Raw genomic sequence first — 15,938 nt, forward strand, 5'->3', positions numbered from 1 at the left:
TGTATTTAAAAGTTCCCACATGATCATGGGACATTTCTGCCTGTTGCAGCTTTAATTAAAGAGGTCTGAAGGATGTGGGGAGAATGGGCTGCGGAACAGTGTGTGATGGAGAAAGGTCACAAACGCTGAACAAAATGGAACCGAAGGGCCCATTACAGCACCAGGAAAATTATAATTCAAAAAAAACTTTTATTTGCTTGAGAGCAGAAACAGCATGTATCATCGGGTTATGGTTTTTTGTTAATATATATTTTCATCCCCGGAATGTGGCCGTTGTGAATAAAAGACACATTTATTATTGATCCCTAATCGCCCTACGAAGGTGAAGGAGGACAGCTGGAATCACTCGAACATAAAGTGTAGATGCAGGAACACCATTTAATGTAAAGGTATAACAGTGAAGTCCGATTAAAGATAGTTCAAAGAAGTAGATGGAAGGTCAGGACCACACTCTAGCTGATGAGAGGAGCGTTCAGATACCTGATAACAACTGGGATGAAACTGTCCCTGAATCAGGAGGTATGCATTTTCATACATACGACATACGGACACATACGATTAATTTATTTATAAATATTGTTTATGACACTTTATAAATATTCTTGTTTTGTTTTTTTGTACGCTTTCATACTTGCTTTTTATTTTTTATTCTGTTCGAAATAAAGAATTAAATAAATAAATAGATAAATAAATAGGCATTTGTGCCTCTTGCCTAATGGGGGAGGGGAGAAGAGTGAGACTGGTTCTTGATTATGTTAACAACTTTGCTGAAGCAGCATGAAGTGTAGATGGAGTCAATGGAAGGACGGTTAGTTTGTGTGATGGTCTGGTCTGCGGGTCTCACAATTCTCTGCTATTTCTTGCGGTCTTGGTTGGAGCTGTGATGCATCCCGATAAAAATGCTTTCTGCAGTGCATCTGTAGAAGTTGGTGAGGTTGTTGGGGACATGCCGAACTTCCTAAGCCTTCTGAGGAAGTAGAGGGGTTGGTGTGCTTGCTGGGCCATGCTTCCATGTGGCTGGTCCAGGACAAATTGCGGGTGATATTTATTTCTAAGAACTGAATGCTTCAACCTGCAAAGAATAGTCGCTGCACCGTTCAGAGTCTACTCCGCTCAGTTTACACCATCACTGTGACCCGGCAGTATTCAGAATGTAGTCATTGCTTCACAGATGCTGTTGGGTCCTTACACGGTCAAAATTGTCACAATGAACAGTGTGTGTCAGTTAATTCACAAAATAATCTTACCCGGAAACTGTCTCCAGAGAATTTAATTACACTACAAGAATGATAATGATCTGTGAAAGGTATTCAGTGTTCCGCAGAGTGCAAGGATCGGAAATGGCAGGCACTCATCTCCACTCTGTCTGGCAGGTATTGGAATGTGTTGAAAAAGTCCTTTCATCCCTGACTTTTAAATCAAACACAGCCCATACTCAGGGATGAAGGCTCACTGCCTTTCCTCCTGCACTGCAAGAGTTTAATGATTGAACCTTCTAAAAACTAACAGCACTAGTGACCCGGGCTCGATCCTGACCTGCTGTCTGTGTGTGGAATTTACACCTTCTCCCTGTGACCATATGGGTTTTCTCCAGGTGCTCCAGTTTCCGCCCTCTTCCCAAAGACGTGCGGGTTTGAAGGTAAAATGTTCTCTGTTAATTGAGTGGCTGAGAAACTGTGATAGCACAGAACTATTGTGAATGGGTGATCGATAGTCGGTGTGGACTTGGTGGGGTGAAGGGCCTGTTTCCATATTGTATTTCTAAACTAAGCTAAATTGTGAGCATTTTCCGAGTGGAAAACTCAATGTTCAGTGGTTCAATGGTACTTTATTGTCATGTGTACCTAAGTACAATGAAATTCCTGTTTTGCACACAGTTCAGTGACAATCCTACTATGCATTAGGCACAGTCATACTATGTACAAGAGTGTAATGATTTAGATGAGAACATACAGGGCAAGATTAGCAAGTTTGCTGATGTTACAAAAGTTAGTGGTTTAGCAGATAGTGAAGATGGTTTTGAACGATTGCAGTAGGATCTGGATCGATTGGCCTGGTGGGTGGAGGAATTGTTGATGGAATTTAATACAGAAAAGTGTGAGGTGTTGCATTTTGAGACGTCGAACAAGGGCAGGACCTACACAGAAAATGGTACGCCTCTGGGTAGTGTTGTAGAGCAGAGGGATCTAGGAGTACAGGTGCATGATTCCTTGAAGGTTGAGTCGCAGGTAGATAAGGTAGTCAAAAAAGCTTTTGGCACTATGGCCTTCATCAGTCAGAGTATTGAGTACAGAAGTTGGGAGGTCATGTTGCAGTTGTATAAGACGTTGGTGAGACCGCATTTAGAATATTGTGTTCAGTTCTGGACAACATGTTATAGGAAAGATATTGTCAAGCTTGAAAGGGTTCAGAAAAGATTTACGAGGATGTTGCTAGGGCTAGAGGGTGTGAGCTATAGGGAGAGGTTGAGTAGGCTAGGTCTCTATTCCATGGAGCACAGGAGGATAAGGGGTGATCTTATAGAGGTGTATAAGATCATGAGAGGAATAGATCGGGTAGATGCACAGTTTTCTTTTCAGAGTCGAGGACCAGAGGACCTCAAAGGTGAAGGGGAAAAGATTTAATAGGAATCTGAGGGGTAACTTTTTCTTCTATGACATTCTTGCCGTAGAGGGAGTGCAGAGAAGGTTCACCAGACTGATTCTTGGGATGTCAGGACTTTCATATGAAGAAAGACTGGATAGACTCGGCTTGTGCTCGCTAGAATTTAGAAGATTGAGGGGGGATCTTATAGAAACTTATAAAATTCTTAAGGGGTTGGACAGGCTAGATGCAGGAAGATTGTTCCCGATGTTGGGGAAGTCCAGAACAAGGGGTCACAGTTTAAGGATAAAAGGGAAATCTTTTAGGACTGAGATGAGAAAAACATTTTTTACACAGAGAGTGGTGAATCTCTGGAATTCTCTGCCACAGAATGTAGTTGAGGCCAGTTCATTGGCTATATTTAAGAGGGAGTTAGATGTGACCCTTGTGGCTAAAGGGATCAGGGGGTATGGAGAGAAAGCCGGTACAGGATACTGAGTTGGATGACCAGCCATGATCATATTGAATGGCGGTGCAGGCTCGAAGGGCCGAATGGCCTACTCCTGCACATAATTTCTATGTTTCTATGTTTCACACAAAGGGTGGTGGGTGTATTGAACAAGCTGCCAGAGAAGGCAGTTGAGGCTGGGACTATCCCAATGTTCTAGAAACAGTTAGACAGGTACATGGATAGGACAGATTTGGAGGGATATGGACCAAGCGCAGGCAAGTGGGACTAGTGTAGCTGGGACATTGTTGGCTGGTGTGGGTGAGTTGGGCCAAAGGGCCTGTTTCCACACTGTATCACTCTATGAACACACTGAGTCAGTACATAAGAGTCGCCAAGATTTAGGTGCCATCTTGTACCCTTCGAGTCTGAAATACTAGAGTCTTAACTTGGCCATAAGGCCCGTTGTCCTGGCGACGGCACTGGGTTGGAGTTGAGGGGTCGGCTTGGCAAATCGATTTAGTCAATGTCCTCCATCGCTGCTCCGCCACTCTGTACCACTGCAGGCCACGTCCATTTTGTGTGCTTGGCCACTTGGAATGGTGCCTGATCTAATGGAGCCCCAAGCTGCTGCAGGGCCTCATGGCCCACTCCGCCCATTCAACCCACTCCCACGCCTCCCTCCTCGACATCGGCCCACGAACACGCCCCCCCCTCGCCTCCCACGGCCATTGCTCAGCCTCCTTGCCCTGGGGCGCCTCCTGCAGTCGACCCGGAGCGCCACCTAGGGTGTGGGAGGTGAGCCCCCAGTCTCTCACCAGTATCGATCTTTTCTTCCACCCACCACTGCCGCCATCTTGGACTCTCCAGAATCTGACCTTTTCTTCAGGAAGACAAGTGCGGGAAATAGCCCGTGAACTAATTCTGTTCTGAAGGTGGAGGGTTGTGAAATCTGTACAGATGGAGGTATAGAATTCCAAACATTCCATAAGCTTAGTCTCCAGGGAAGCTTTACCCATGTTTTCAGAACAATTTTATGGTTTGGGACTTTAGTTTGCAAATGGCTTTTGAGTTCCAAAGGGATTACAACATTTAAAATTATTTTTGATGCCAGATAAGTACTCATTAATCTGGTTCATTTTCATATTAATTCTGCATTAAAATTGGTAGTTGGGCGACAAATCATCGACTTTGTAAACTGTGGATTGTTGTCCAAGTACTGAAACCCAGCTGCGTGACAATGTTCTGTAGCCACGTTCAAAGGTGATCTGGCACGAAACAGCTCCACACCTGTAAAAGATCACAGACATAAAGGAAATTCCATATGTCACCCTCTCTCTACACAAGGAAGCATTATGTAACGTTATAGCCTAGACCGTGATTAATTGGAAGGTGTATTTCATTAAAGTTATTGCAGATCAAATAATGAGGAAAATACAAAACATTTTCATAGAATCATAGAACCTTACAACGCAGAAGCAGACTTCGGCCCTTCATTGAATTGCCTGTTCTTATGCTGTGTTGTTTTATGTTTTATTTTCTATCCATGCCAACCTTATTTTGCCTATCCACACGAATCCCATTTGCCTAAATTATGTTTGTTTCCTTCCCTGCTTTGCCAATATAAGTACCTGTCGAAATGCCTCTTAAATGTATTGATTGTTTAGAGATCGAAACAAGCCCTTTGTCCCACCGAGTCCATGACAACCACCTCCTACACACCAGGGGTAATTTACAGAGAGCCAATTCATCTATAAACCTGCATGTCTTTATAGTGTAGGAAGAACACGATACCCGGAGAAAACCCAAGCAGGTTACAGAGAGAACATGCAAACTCCACACAGACAGCACCCGAGGTCAGGTTTGAATTCAGGTCTCTGGCGCTGTGAGGCAGAGGCTGTATCCACCACATCCTCTGGCTGCTCGTTCCAGATATCAACCACTCTCTGCGTAGAGAACTTACTCAATTAGGTCACTTTAAATCCCTACCTCCTGCCTTAGACCAATGCCCTCTTGTTTTTTTATATCCCTGCAATGGGCAAATGATTTTGACTATCTACGCTATAATCTTGTATACCTCTAGGTCACCCCTCAACCTCCTTTGCTCCTGGGAAAACAAGCCAGCTTATCCAATCTCTCCCCATTATTAAAGGCCTCTGACCCAGGAAATATCCTGATGTATCTCCTCAGTATTTCCTGTGGAGCCACCACATCCTTCCTGTAGTGTGGTGACCAGAAATATACACAATACTCCAAGTGAATCCTGTATTTAAAGTTGCAACATAACGTCCCGACTCCATGCCCCGACCTATGAAGGCAAGTGGCTCAAGCAGCATCTCTGGAGAACATGGATTGATGACGTTTTGGGTCGGGACCTTTAGAGAGGAGATAAGGAGGTATTTCTTTAGTCAGAGGTTGGTGAATATGTGGAATTTATTGCCACAGAAGGCTGAGGCCAAGTCAATTGATAATTTTATGGCAGAGATTGACAGATTCTTGATTAGTACGGGTGTCATGGGTTATAGCGAGAAGGCAGGAGAATGGGGTTGAGAGGGAAAGATAGATCAGCCATGATTAAATGGCGTGGACTTGATGGGCTGAATAACATAATTCTGCTCCTATAACTTATGAACTTATGACTCTTCAGACCTTCCAAAGAAGATGGGTCCCAACCCAAAACATCACCTATCATTCTCCAGAGATGCTGCTTGACCTGCTGAATTACTTCAGCACATTGTGTCTTGTTTTTGTGAACCAGCAGCTGCAGTTCTTTGTGTTTCAACAACAAATGGCTGAAGTCGGCTCACAGAAAGAAGTGGAGAATTGAATTTGTAGCAGGAGAGGATGTGGATTGTGCAGGTAGACAGGTGATGGTCTTGGCATCATGTTCAGCACAGGCACTGTGGGCCAAAGGGCCTGTTCCTACGCTGTACTGTTCTATGGTCTATGATTTAATAGATCCTTCTCTGCTTTATCTGGGGATCAGGGTGTGTGGCACAGTTAACAAAGCAAAGTCAAACCCAACGTGAATACTGCCTGCACTGTTGAACCCTGACTACAGTAACATCAGTAACAATTGATCATTACGTAGCTGGCAAAAGTTACATTTCCCAACAAATACTTCCTGAATATTTTTTCTTAATCTTTGTGAGCGACTGGGGATAAAATGTACCCTGTGACAATGAGGGAGTGGTAGTTTTCACTCATGTCAGATCAAATATACCTCGGTGAAGATATGAATCACGCCGACACTGAATCTGACATCATTACCTCATTTCTCAGGTGTTTAAAAATGAAACGATTGTCTCCTTCCCAGAGCCAGCTTTTGATTTATTAGTGTATGAGGTAATGCTCTGTAAATATATAACATTGATGTCAGTTTGTTCAGAGCCTTGTTTCTATGATTGAGCTGCACCTTTTACAATATGCAACTAAACCCTTTACCTCATACAAATCCGCACTTAGAAAAATTAAAGAGACTTTTCTAAAACAAAACTAACAGACCCATCTCCTCAGATGGTAATGTCCAGTTTCCTATTGGAATAAATTCCGCAAATTTTACACAACACTAGGTGCACTTTTACACAACACTAGGTACACTTGTGTGGAAAGGAACTGCAGATGGTGGTCAGGATCGACTCCATGTCTCTGGCACAGTGAGGCAGCATATCTACGGCTGCACCACTGTGCAGTTCTGAATTTGCTAGCTATCACTTTGCTTTCTAAGGTGCATCTGCAGAAATTTATAGGAGTAATTGGAGACAGGCCAAATTTCCTCATTCTCCTCTAAACGACTCATCGACTGATGGATGATGGAAATAGAGCAACTGTCTGGGAGATGATGGCCTAGTGTTCGTCTGTCAGGTCATGGTCAAGGGGTAGGTTTGAGGAGGTGTCCAAGAACTAGAAAACTGGCCTCTGAAGAAGGGGCCTGTCCAAAAACGTCCCGCGGAGTTACTCCAACACTTTGTGTCTTTTTTTTTTAATTAAAAGAGAAGGAGCAAGAAAGAGAAAAAGTGAGATGTGCAAAGTTAGGACCCCTAGACTAACAAAGTAGTGGAGCCAAAGATTGGATAAAAGAATGAAAGAAGAGAGGAATAGAAAAAAAAGGACAAAAAGAAAAAGAGAAAGAAAAGTGGTGGTATACCTGCCTCTCGTCCCTCCCCACCCACCTCACCCTTTGTGCCTTTTTTTTTTTGACAAATGTGATTTCTCCTTCACAGTGCCATGAAGTACTGTGAGCTTCTTATTCAAAGTCACACCACAGATTTCAGGACAAACTGAATGAGTTAAGGAGAAACTCAACAGTCCTATCACATTACAGTCAAACATGAACAGTCTGCTTCCCTTTTCAGCTGGAAACATTTGGACAAACATCCCTTTCTTTTATTAATGTACTGTAATTTCTGGCTTCAACTGAACCATATTTCAGTAATGGAGTCCATAAGTAGCTTCCATCATGATGTCAGTTCAGCATACATGTGACATTAATATCACCAAACATCTGTCGTGGACCAACCACACTGATGCAACAGCCAGGAAGTAAAACCAATGTCTCTACTTCATGAGTCTGAGGAAATTCAGCATGTCTCCAATCCTCTTCTTATCGAGCCCACATCAAGATTATAAACTGTTCAGCCAGAGCTGAACACACTTCTCGGCATCAGCATACAATAGTGTTGGTCTTGCACTTCTTGTGCGTGGTGGTGGAAAGATTGGTGGAAACAGGGCTGCAACGTGAAAGCTCTTTCCTTGACCCCATGTCTCCAATGACTCTTTCAAGCTTCTACAGGTGCACCATAGAAAAGCATACTGTGGTTTCACAGCTGGGTTTGGGTACAGCTGGGTTTGGGACCAGCTCTGCACAAGACCACGAGAAATTGCAGAGTTGTGGATGTAGCCCAGTTCACTCGGAGATTAAGAAAAAATATCCAGGAAGTATTTGGTGGGAAATGCAGCCAACATAATCAAGGACTTGTCCCACCCTGGTCATTCCTTCTTCTCCTTGCTCCCATCAGCCAGAAGATACAGAAGCTTGAAAGCGCACACCACCAGACTCAGTAACAGCTTCTTCCCCTCCACTATCAGGCTTCTGAACGGCCCTTCCATAAGCTAGGATACTGTCCGATTCACATCTACCGCATTGAAGACAGTGGTCTCTGTCTGTCCTGGGCATCCACCACTGTCAGTGAGGCTACACTCAAATTGGAGGACAGAATCTCACATTTCGCTTGGGCAGCTTACAAACACAGCGGTATAAACTGATTTTTCTAATTTCCTGCATTGCCTTCCCCCCTTCCCCACCCAAGTTGACCAACTAGTTCCACTGTTCACATCCTTGTATCCCTGTCGTTACCTATTTCTTTTCTCCAGAGATGCTGCCTGATCCAAAATGTGGGTCTGTCTTCTTGTCTCAGGAAAAGATGCACTGTAATGCTGGGAACTATATTCTGCACTCTGTATCTTCCCCTTTGCTCTACCTATTGTACAAGTTTCACTTGATTTTATTGATTATATGGTATGTCAGATCCGATTGGATAGAATACAAAACAAAGCTTTTCATTGTACCTTGGTACGCGTGACAATAATAAACCTAAACCTAGTAGTAACCAAGCATTAACTTTGGCCGACACTGCAGTGCAGGATCGCAGGAACAGCATGTTGAAGGAAGTATCTTATTTTGGATAAGATATTATAGCAAATCCCATCTGGCTGTTGTAATTAGAGGTGTGAGGTGGTGTGGAACTGTTGAAGGAGACTGTTCCAAGTATCCTTGTTGACCTTCCCCTCTCCACCGGCACTGTATAAACAAGTTAATCGGCCACTTGCTCAAGTAGCTGTTGGATTACATTGAAAGGTTTGCTTGCCCACAAAACACAGTAGTTATAATTGAAAAGCCCTGTTCAATCCTGACCTTGGGTGCTGTCCATGTGGAGTTTGCATGTTATCCCTATGACTGCATCGGTTTCCTCCGGGTGCTCCGGATTCCTCCCCAACACCCCAAAAACGTGTGGGGTTGTAGGTAAATTAGCCTCTGTAAATTGTCCCTAGTGTGTCCTCAACGTGAGTACTAGTGTGCCCCATGTCTTACACTGAACATTGCACCCATTATCCTGTATCTGTACACTGTGTAATCGTACTGTATTTAACTGTGCTTGATTTTAATCATGTATAGTCTTTTCGCTGACTGGACAGCACACACCAAAAAAGCTTTTCACTGTATCACAGTACATGTGACAATAATAAACTAAACTAAGCTAAACTAGGGAGTGGATCAGAAAATGGGGTAACATAAAACTAGTGAGAAGGGTCCCGACCCAACCTATCTATGTTCTCCAAAAATACTGCCTAACCCGCTGAGTTACTCCAGCACTTTGTCTTTTTATGTAAACCGGCATTTGCAGATCTTTATTTCTAGAATTAGTGTGAACAAGTGATCAGTGGATGGTGCCGACTCGGTGGGCCGAAGGGCCTGTTTCCGTGTGGTATCGCTAAAGCGAAATAATTAATTAATTAAAACTAAGCAATTGGTTTTTGAAAAAGCAAGTGCTAAAAATCTGAGATAAAATCAGGGAATGCTGGAAATACTCATCAGGTCGGGCGACGCCAGCGGAGAGAGGAACAGAGTTCACGTTTCCGATCGAGAACTCTGTTTTATCATTCACTCGTGCAATTTGAGCCTTTATTGCCTCTTCCTATCTGCTCGCGAGGGTTGTGGCAGGTCATTCATAGTCATACAGCGTGGAAACAGGCCCTTCGGCCCAACTTGCCCACACCGACCAAAACGTCCCATCTACACTAGTCCCACCTGCCTGCGTTTGGCCCATATCCCTCTAAACGTGTCCTATCAATGTACCTGTCTAAATGTTTCTTAAACATTGCAATAGTACCTGCCTCAACGACCTCTTCTGGCAGCTCTCCATACACCTACCACCCTTTATGTGACTAATTTCAGGAAATGTAGACCATACCCAGTAAAAACAGCAGAACCCCACCTGGAATAATTGGCCACTCAGTCTGGTTCTCTTGTAGTTTTATTGTCACTGTAAATAATTTACAATGGTCTGTAAATTATTTCTAATCTAAACACATAACAGCCACCTTACCATACCTTTTGCGCTCTTAAAAGGCTTATATTATGCTATTACTCTCATTGATTATAAACTACTTGTTTTTTTCCCCAAAACTAAACTTTATTCAGAATAAAATATATATATAAATACAAAACAAAAACTGTGCAAAACCAGTTCATACATTCTTAGTGTCTATACATTTAATAGTGTCATACTCAGTAGTGTTCGCACAATGGAGTTGCTGCCTTACAGCGCCAGAGACCCAGGTTCGATCCTGACTACGGGTGCTGTCTGTACAGAGTTTGTACATTCTCTCCATGACTGCGTGAGTTTTCTCCTGGTGCTCCAGATTGCTTCTACATTCCAAAGATGTGCAGGTTTGCTTCTGTAAATGTTCCCTAGTGTGTAGGATACAAAACTGGGATAACATGGAACTAGTATACAGGTGATCGTTGGTTGGCGCAGACTCGGTGGGCTGAAAGGCCTGATTCCCCACTGTATCTCCAAACTAAATTAAAACTAATTACAACTAACTAAATTGAAACTAATTACAAACTAGCTAAAACGAAACACCCTTGCTACTCATGTTGCCCCCGAGGGTATTATCCCTTCCCTTGTTTGAGGGGTGTTCCCACCGGACTCTGCCCCTCAATGTCCAGCAGCGGAAGGACTCGAGACTGTGGTCCTCCTCCCTTGCAGGTTTACAGTGGCATGGGATCCATGGTTTTAGTTTTGTGCTTTGAAATCTGAGTGAAACAACTATGACATAAGCTGTCCTTCGAAACATAGCATGGTGAGGTCAAGCAAACATCGGGATGAAAGCAGCAGCAGTGCCAAAGATTACACAACAGGTTCAATAAAGAGAAAAGTGGTGCTTGTTAACAATAATTAAACTACATCAAGCAGTTGAAACAGCTACTTTTGTCTGCACTAAGGCTTGTTTTGCTTTGTTTTAAGTATGCTTTCTTACACACACAGAGCTGTACAGGAACGGATTATAGGAAGATAATGCTCACATTGAAAGGTCCACTCTCCCCCTCCTCCTCCTCCTCCTCCTCTCCCACTTCCCCCCTCCTCCCTCCCACACTCCCTCCCCCCTCTCTCCCCTCTCCTCCCTCCCTCCTCCCACTCTCCCTCCTCTCTCTCCCCTCCCTCCCCCCTCCACCCTCCTTCCCTCTCCACCCTCCTTCCCTCTCCCTCCCCCCTTCTCTCTCCCTCCCCTGCCTCCTCTCTTCCTTCCCTCACTCCCCACTCCCCTCTCTCCCCACTCCCCTCTCTCCCCACTCCCCTCTCTCCCCACTCCCCTCTCTCCCCACTCCCCTCTCTCCCCACTCCCCTCTCTCCCCACTCCCCTCTCCCTCGAAAGCCTGTCTGCTTCTACAAGGGCAGCCTAGTCTGGGATTTAAACTTGGTTCCAGCTGGATTCCTCTCTTAATTCAAGCTGCTTGCCCTCAGTTGAAAGCTCCGCCTTCTCACTGACCAAAGTTAATCTGCACAATGCTGCCCCATTTAAGGAAAGGATGACATCATTAGTTCTTGGTTCAGGACTTCTTCATGCTGTAAAATTCACCTTTCATTGTCTAATGACAGAGCTGGAATGTAATGGTTGATTCCCAGTGGGGTAGAAACCACTGCTTGCTTGTTCTGCAAACACAGTTGAAAGCAGCAGAGCTCTCTGACGTTCAATTAACTGTATCCTACCTCAAAAGGTAAGAAAGAGTTTTTTTCTCTCTCTCTACAATCAGCTGAGAGTTGTTCACAGATGAAGCAATCTCACCCTCGATCTTATTTTAGAAAGTTGAGATGTTACAGATTGAAATGCTGTCTAAATAGAGCTTGTTGTTTGAGCTGAATGTGCTTGTGTTGTGCTTTGTTTAGAGAGATTAAATAAATGTCCTCAGCTGAGCTGCCGGTGTGTTCTTCTGTGACTCTGGATATTCGCTTCCCTTCCTTCAGCTCTGTGTTCATACAAGCGAAGTGATTGTGACAACACATTTGTTTAATCCAAGTCTTCTTTGCTCTCTTATTTATTCCCTCCTTTTTGACACTGTTCTAATGTTTGTTGTTATTTTTTAGTTCTCTTCCATTTGTTGTCTTGTTTGTATTGCCACCAAACCCATCCCCATAATTGTTGGCAGTTTATCCTTTGGGGTGGGGGTGGTGGTAGTCAGGAGCCGAGGTGGTGGGTACTGGTAATGTTGATAATCAAAGTGCTCCAAAGCTGGGACACTAACTGGAAACGTAAGGTTATGTGAACGTGAATAGATGGAGCATTTATCTTGCACAATTCTTCTCTAGCATGTGGTTACGTGTTAATATATGATTGTGTGGGATTGCTTTCCCGGAGTGTGTGATGTAATTTCTAAATATTAGTATGAAGCATTAAAATATGGATTTGCTTGGCTTATCCGCAGAGATGAAATCAACTGCTCCTCTATTTAGATAGACACAAAGTGCTGGAGTAACTCAGCGGGTCAGGCAGCATCCCGACCCAAAACGTCACCCATCCTTTTCCTCCAGAGATGCAGCCTGACCCACTGAGTTACTCCAGCACTTTGTGTCTAAATTTGGTATATACCAGCATCTGCAGTTCTTTGTTTCTACACTCCTCTCTTTAGTTTGGGGTGCTGACTGGACTAATTGTAGATAAATGTGAGATTATCCACTTTGGTGGCAAGAACAGGAAGGTAGATTTTGATCTGAATGGTGTCAAGTTAGGAAAAGGGGATCTGGGTGTCCTTGTACATCAGTCACTGAAAGTAAGCATGCAGGTACAGCAGGCAGTGAAGAAAGCTAATGGTCTTCATAACAAGAGGAGTTGAGTATAGGAGCAAAGAGGTCCTTCTGCAGTTGTACAGGGCCCTGGTGAGACCATACCTGGAGTATTGTGTGCAGTTTTGGTCTCCAAATTTGAGGAAGGACATTCTTGCTATTGAGGTAGTGCAGCGTAGGTTCATGAGGTTAATTCCCGGGATGGTGGGACTGTCATATGTTGAAAGAATGGAGCGACTGGGCTTGTATACATTGGAATTTAGAAGGATGAGAAGGGATCTTATTGAAACATATAAGATTATTAAGGGATAGTGGCAGGAAACATGTTTGCGATGTTGGGGGAGTCCAGAACCAGGAGCCACAGTTTAAGATGAAGGGGTAGGCCATTTAGAACGGAGATGAGGAAAACCATTTTCAGCTAGAGAGTTGTGAATCTGTGGAATTCTCTGCCTCAGAAGGCAGTGGAGTCCGATTCTCTGGATGCTTTCGAGAGAGAGTGAGATACAGCCCTTAAAGATAGCAGAGTCAAGGGATATGGGGAGAAGGCAGGAATGTGGTACTGATTGTGGATGATCAGCCATGATCACAGTGAATGGCGGTGTTGGCTTGAAGGGCCGAATGGCCTACTCCTGCACCTATTGTCTATTGCTCCTATGTCTTATGATATTTCAAATGAATAAAGTTTATCTTGAACTAAATGTTTTAATCTATCGTAGGTTTTTATTGGACTGATGTGAGTGTGTAAAGGCAAACCTAGACACAATTATAGGAACAGTGCCAACTCTAGACTCCTGGAACTCTCCCAGCGCACAGCATTTCCCACCCTCCGGAGATTGGATCCTGCCTCCGAGATTCAGCATACACGCATGAGGCTCTCACTGATGCCCGGGGATGTAATGCTGACCCATACAGTGTGCAGACAGGCCCTTCAGCCCAATTTGCTATGCCGACCAACATGCCCCGTCTCCATCTGTCCGCGCTTGGCCCATATCCCTCTAAACCTATCCTATCCATGTACCTGTCACAATGCCTCAAACTTTATGATAGTACTTCCCTCAACTAACTCCTCTGGCAACTTTTTTTTAAGTTACCCCTCAGATACCTATTAAATCTTTCCCACCTCTCCCATCACCTTAAACCTGTATCTTCTAGTTCTTGATTGCCCCACTCTTGGCAAATGACTGTGCATTTACCCTATCTGTTCCTCTCATGATCTTGTACGCCTTTATAAGATCACCCCTCATCCTCCTGTGCTCCAAGGAATAAAGTCCTCGGCTGCTGGATTACTTCTGTATATAAAACTATGGGAGGCATAGATATGGTAAACAATCAGAACCTCTATCCCAGAGTAGAAATGTCCAACACTAGAGGACATGGCTTTGCAAGAGGGAGAAAGTCTATAACACATTGCCATGGGTGGTGGTGGAGGTAGATACTATATTGCCTTTTAAGAGACTTTCAGATTTGCACGTGGAAGTGCAAAGAATGCAGAGACATGGATCATGTACAGTCAGATGAGATCAGTTTAACTTGGCATCATGTTCGGCACAACATTGTGGGCCGAAGGGCCTGTTCCTGTGCTGTACTGTTCAAAGTTCTAATGTATCCATTAGGATGGGTGTTCAGGAAGGACTTTGTTTTAGTGGGACAATTCTACTTAGTTTAATCATCCAAGATACTCTTTCGGTTTAGGCTTTAGAGATACGGTGCGGAAACCTGCCCTTTAGCCTGCCTTCTGTGCTGACTATCGATCACCCTGTACATTAACAATATCCTACATGAGGACAATTTACATAATTTACAGAAGCCAATTAACACAAACCTAGCACTAGCACTATCCTAAACACTCGGGACAATTTACAATTTTACCAAAGCCAATTAACCAACAAACATCTTTGGAGTGTGGGAGGAAACCGGAGCAGTAAGGTCATGGAAAGCGTACAAACCCCGTACAGACAGCACCCGTAGTCAGGATTTGTAATATGGGTGCAATGCTGGTTGCCCCATTATAAGAAGGATGTGGAGACTTTGGAAGGGGTGCAGAAGTGGTTTACCAGAATGCTGCTTGAATTAGAGGAGATTAGTTATAAGGAGAGGTTGGACAGACTGTATTGTTTTCTCTGGAATGCTGGAAGCTGAGGGGAAATTTGATAGAAGTATATCAAATTATGAGTGGTCTAGATAGGCCAGATGGTCAGTAGACTAGAGGCTATAGGCGTAAGATGAGAGGGCCAAAGTTTAAAGGCGATGTGCGGGACACGTTTTTAAATTAATGAATGGTGAAAGCCTGGGACGTGCTGTCAGGGTAGGGGATTGGTGGTGGAGGCAGATATGATAGCGACATTTAAGAGGCTTTTAAAAAGGCATGTGGATATGCAGGGACTAGAGGGATATGGATCATGTACAGGCAAGGAGGTTAGTTCAAGTTAGCATCATGTTTAGCATGGATATTGTAGACCAAAGGGCCTGTTTCTCTACTGTTCTGGTCTATGTTATAGAACCTAGAAATGGTTTAGTTCAAACTGTTTCCTTTCACCCATTCTTTCACCCCCCTCTTTTTATCTGTATAGTCAGCTCTGCTGCATTAAATGGTTTTTATTAATAATAATAATAATAATAATAATAATAAGCTTTATTTCGGACACAAGGTCGAGACAAGGGACGACATTACATAAAAATACATTGCATATAAAAACATCATAAAATACATATAAAATCTTAGTATATCACATAAAAGTATATCACATAATATGATAATATTATATATTAAAAAAACACAATACATTAATTAAAATCCAGAATAAAGAAGAAAGTTAGTTATGCAATGCACGAAGGTGCCTCATTTGGTCATCCAGTCTCACCCTGCCAGAAACATTCCCTTACTCCATCAATTCATCTCTCCCATCTTGTTACTTAAACTAACAGTGAGAGGTTGACTTTGTGTTCTTCTGCTGCTTTCTCAATCCTTTGTTGTAGAGCTACCTTCAATCCAAAAGTAAACGTGTCCCAGTAAGGACATTCTCATAGAAACTAAGGAACTGCAGATGCTGGCTTACCCCAGC

The 15,938-nt window shown here is 43.6% G+C and overlaps 1 protein-coding gene across 7 annotated transcripts in view; it reads left to right on the forward strand.

The window, feature by feature from the left end:
• The window catches only part of filip1 (filamin A interacting protein 1), a 133,475-nt gene that overhangs the window by 84,623 nt on the left and 32,914 nt on the right, over positions 1 to 15,938 (forward strand). The window contains exon 1 of one of the 7 annotated variants that reach the window (XM_033025682.1): positions 11,464 to 11,813. The exons of the other annotated variants lie outside the window; for them this stretch is intronic. Coding sequence (XP_032881573.1) covers positions 11,707 to 11,813 — 107 coding nt within the window. The 5' untranslated portion in view covers positions 11,464 to 11,706. Of the gene's footprint in view, positions 1 to 11,463; positions 11,814 to 15,938 lie in introns of those variants that run through there. 7 annotated transcript variants of the gene reach the window in all.

The sequence above is a fragment of the Amblyraja radiata genome, chromosome 8, assembly GCF_010909765.2.
Source record: "Amblyraja radiata isolate CabotCenter1 chromosome 8, sAmbRad1.1.pri, whole genome shotgun sequence".
Classification (NCBI taxonomy): domain Eukaryota; kingdom Metazoa; phylum Chordata; class Chondrichthyes; order Rajiformes; family Rajidae; genus Amblyraja; species Amblyraja radiata.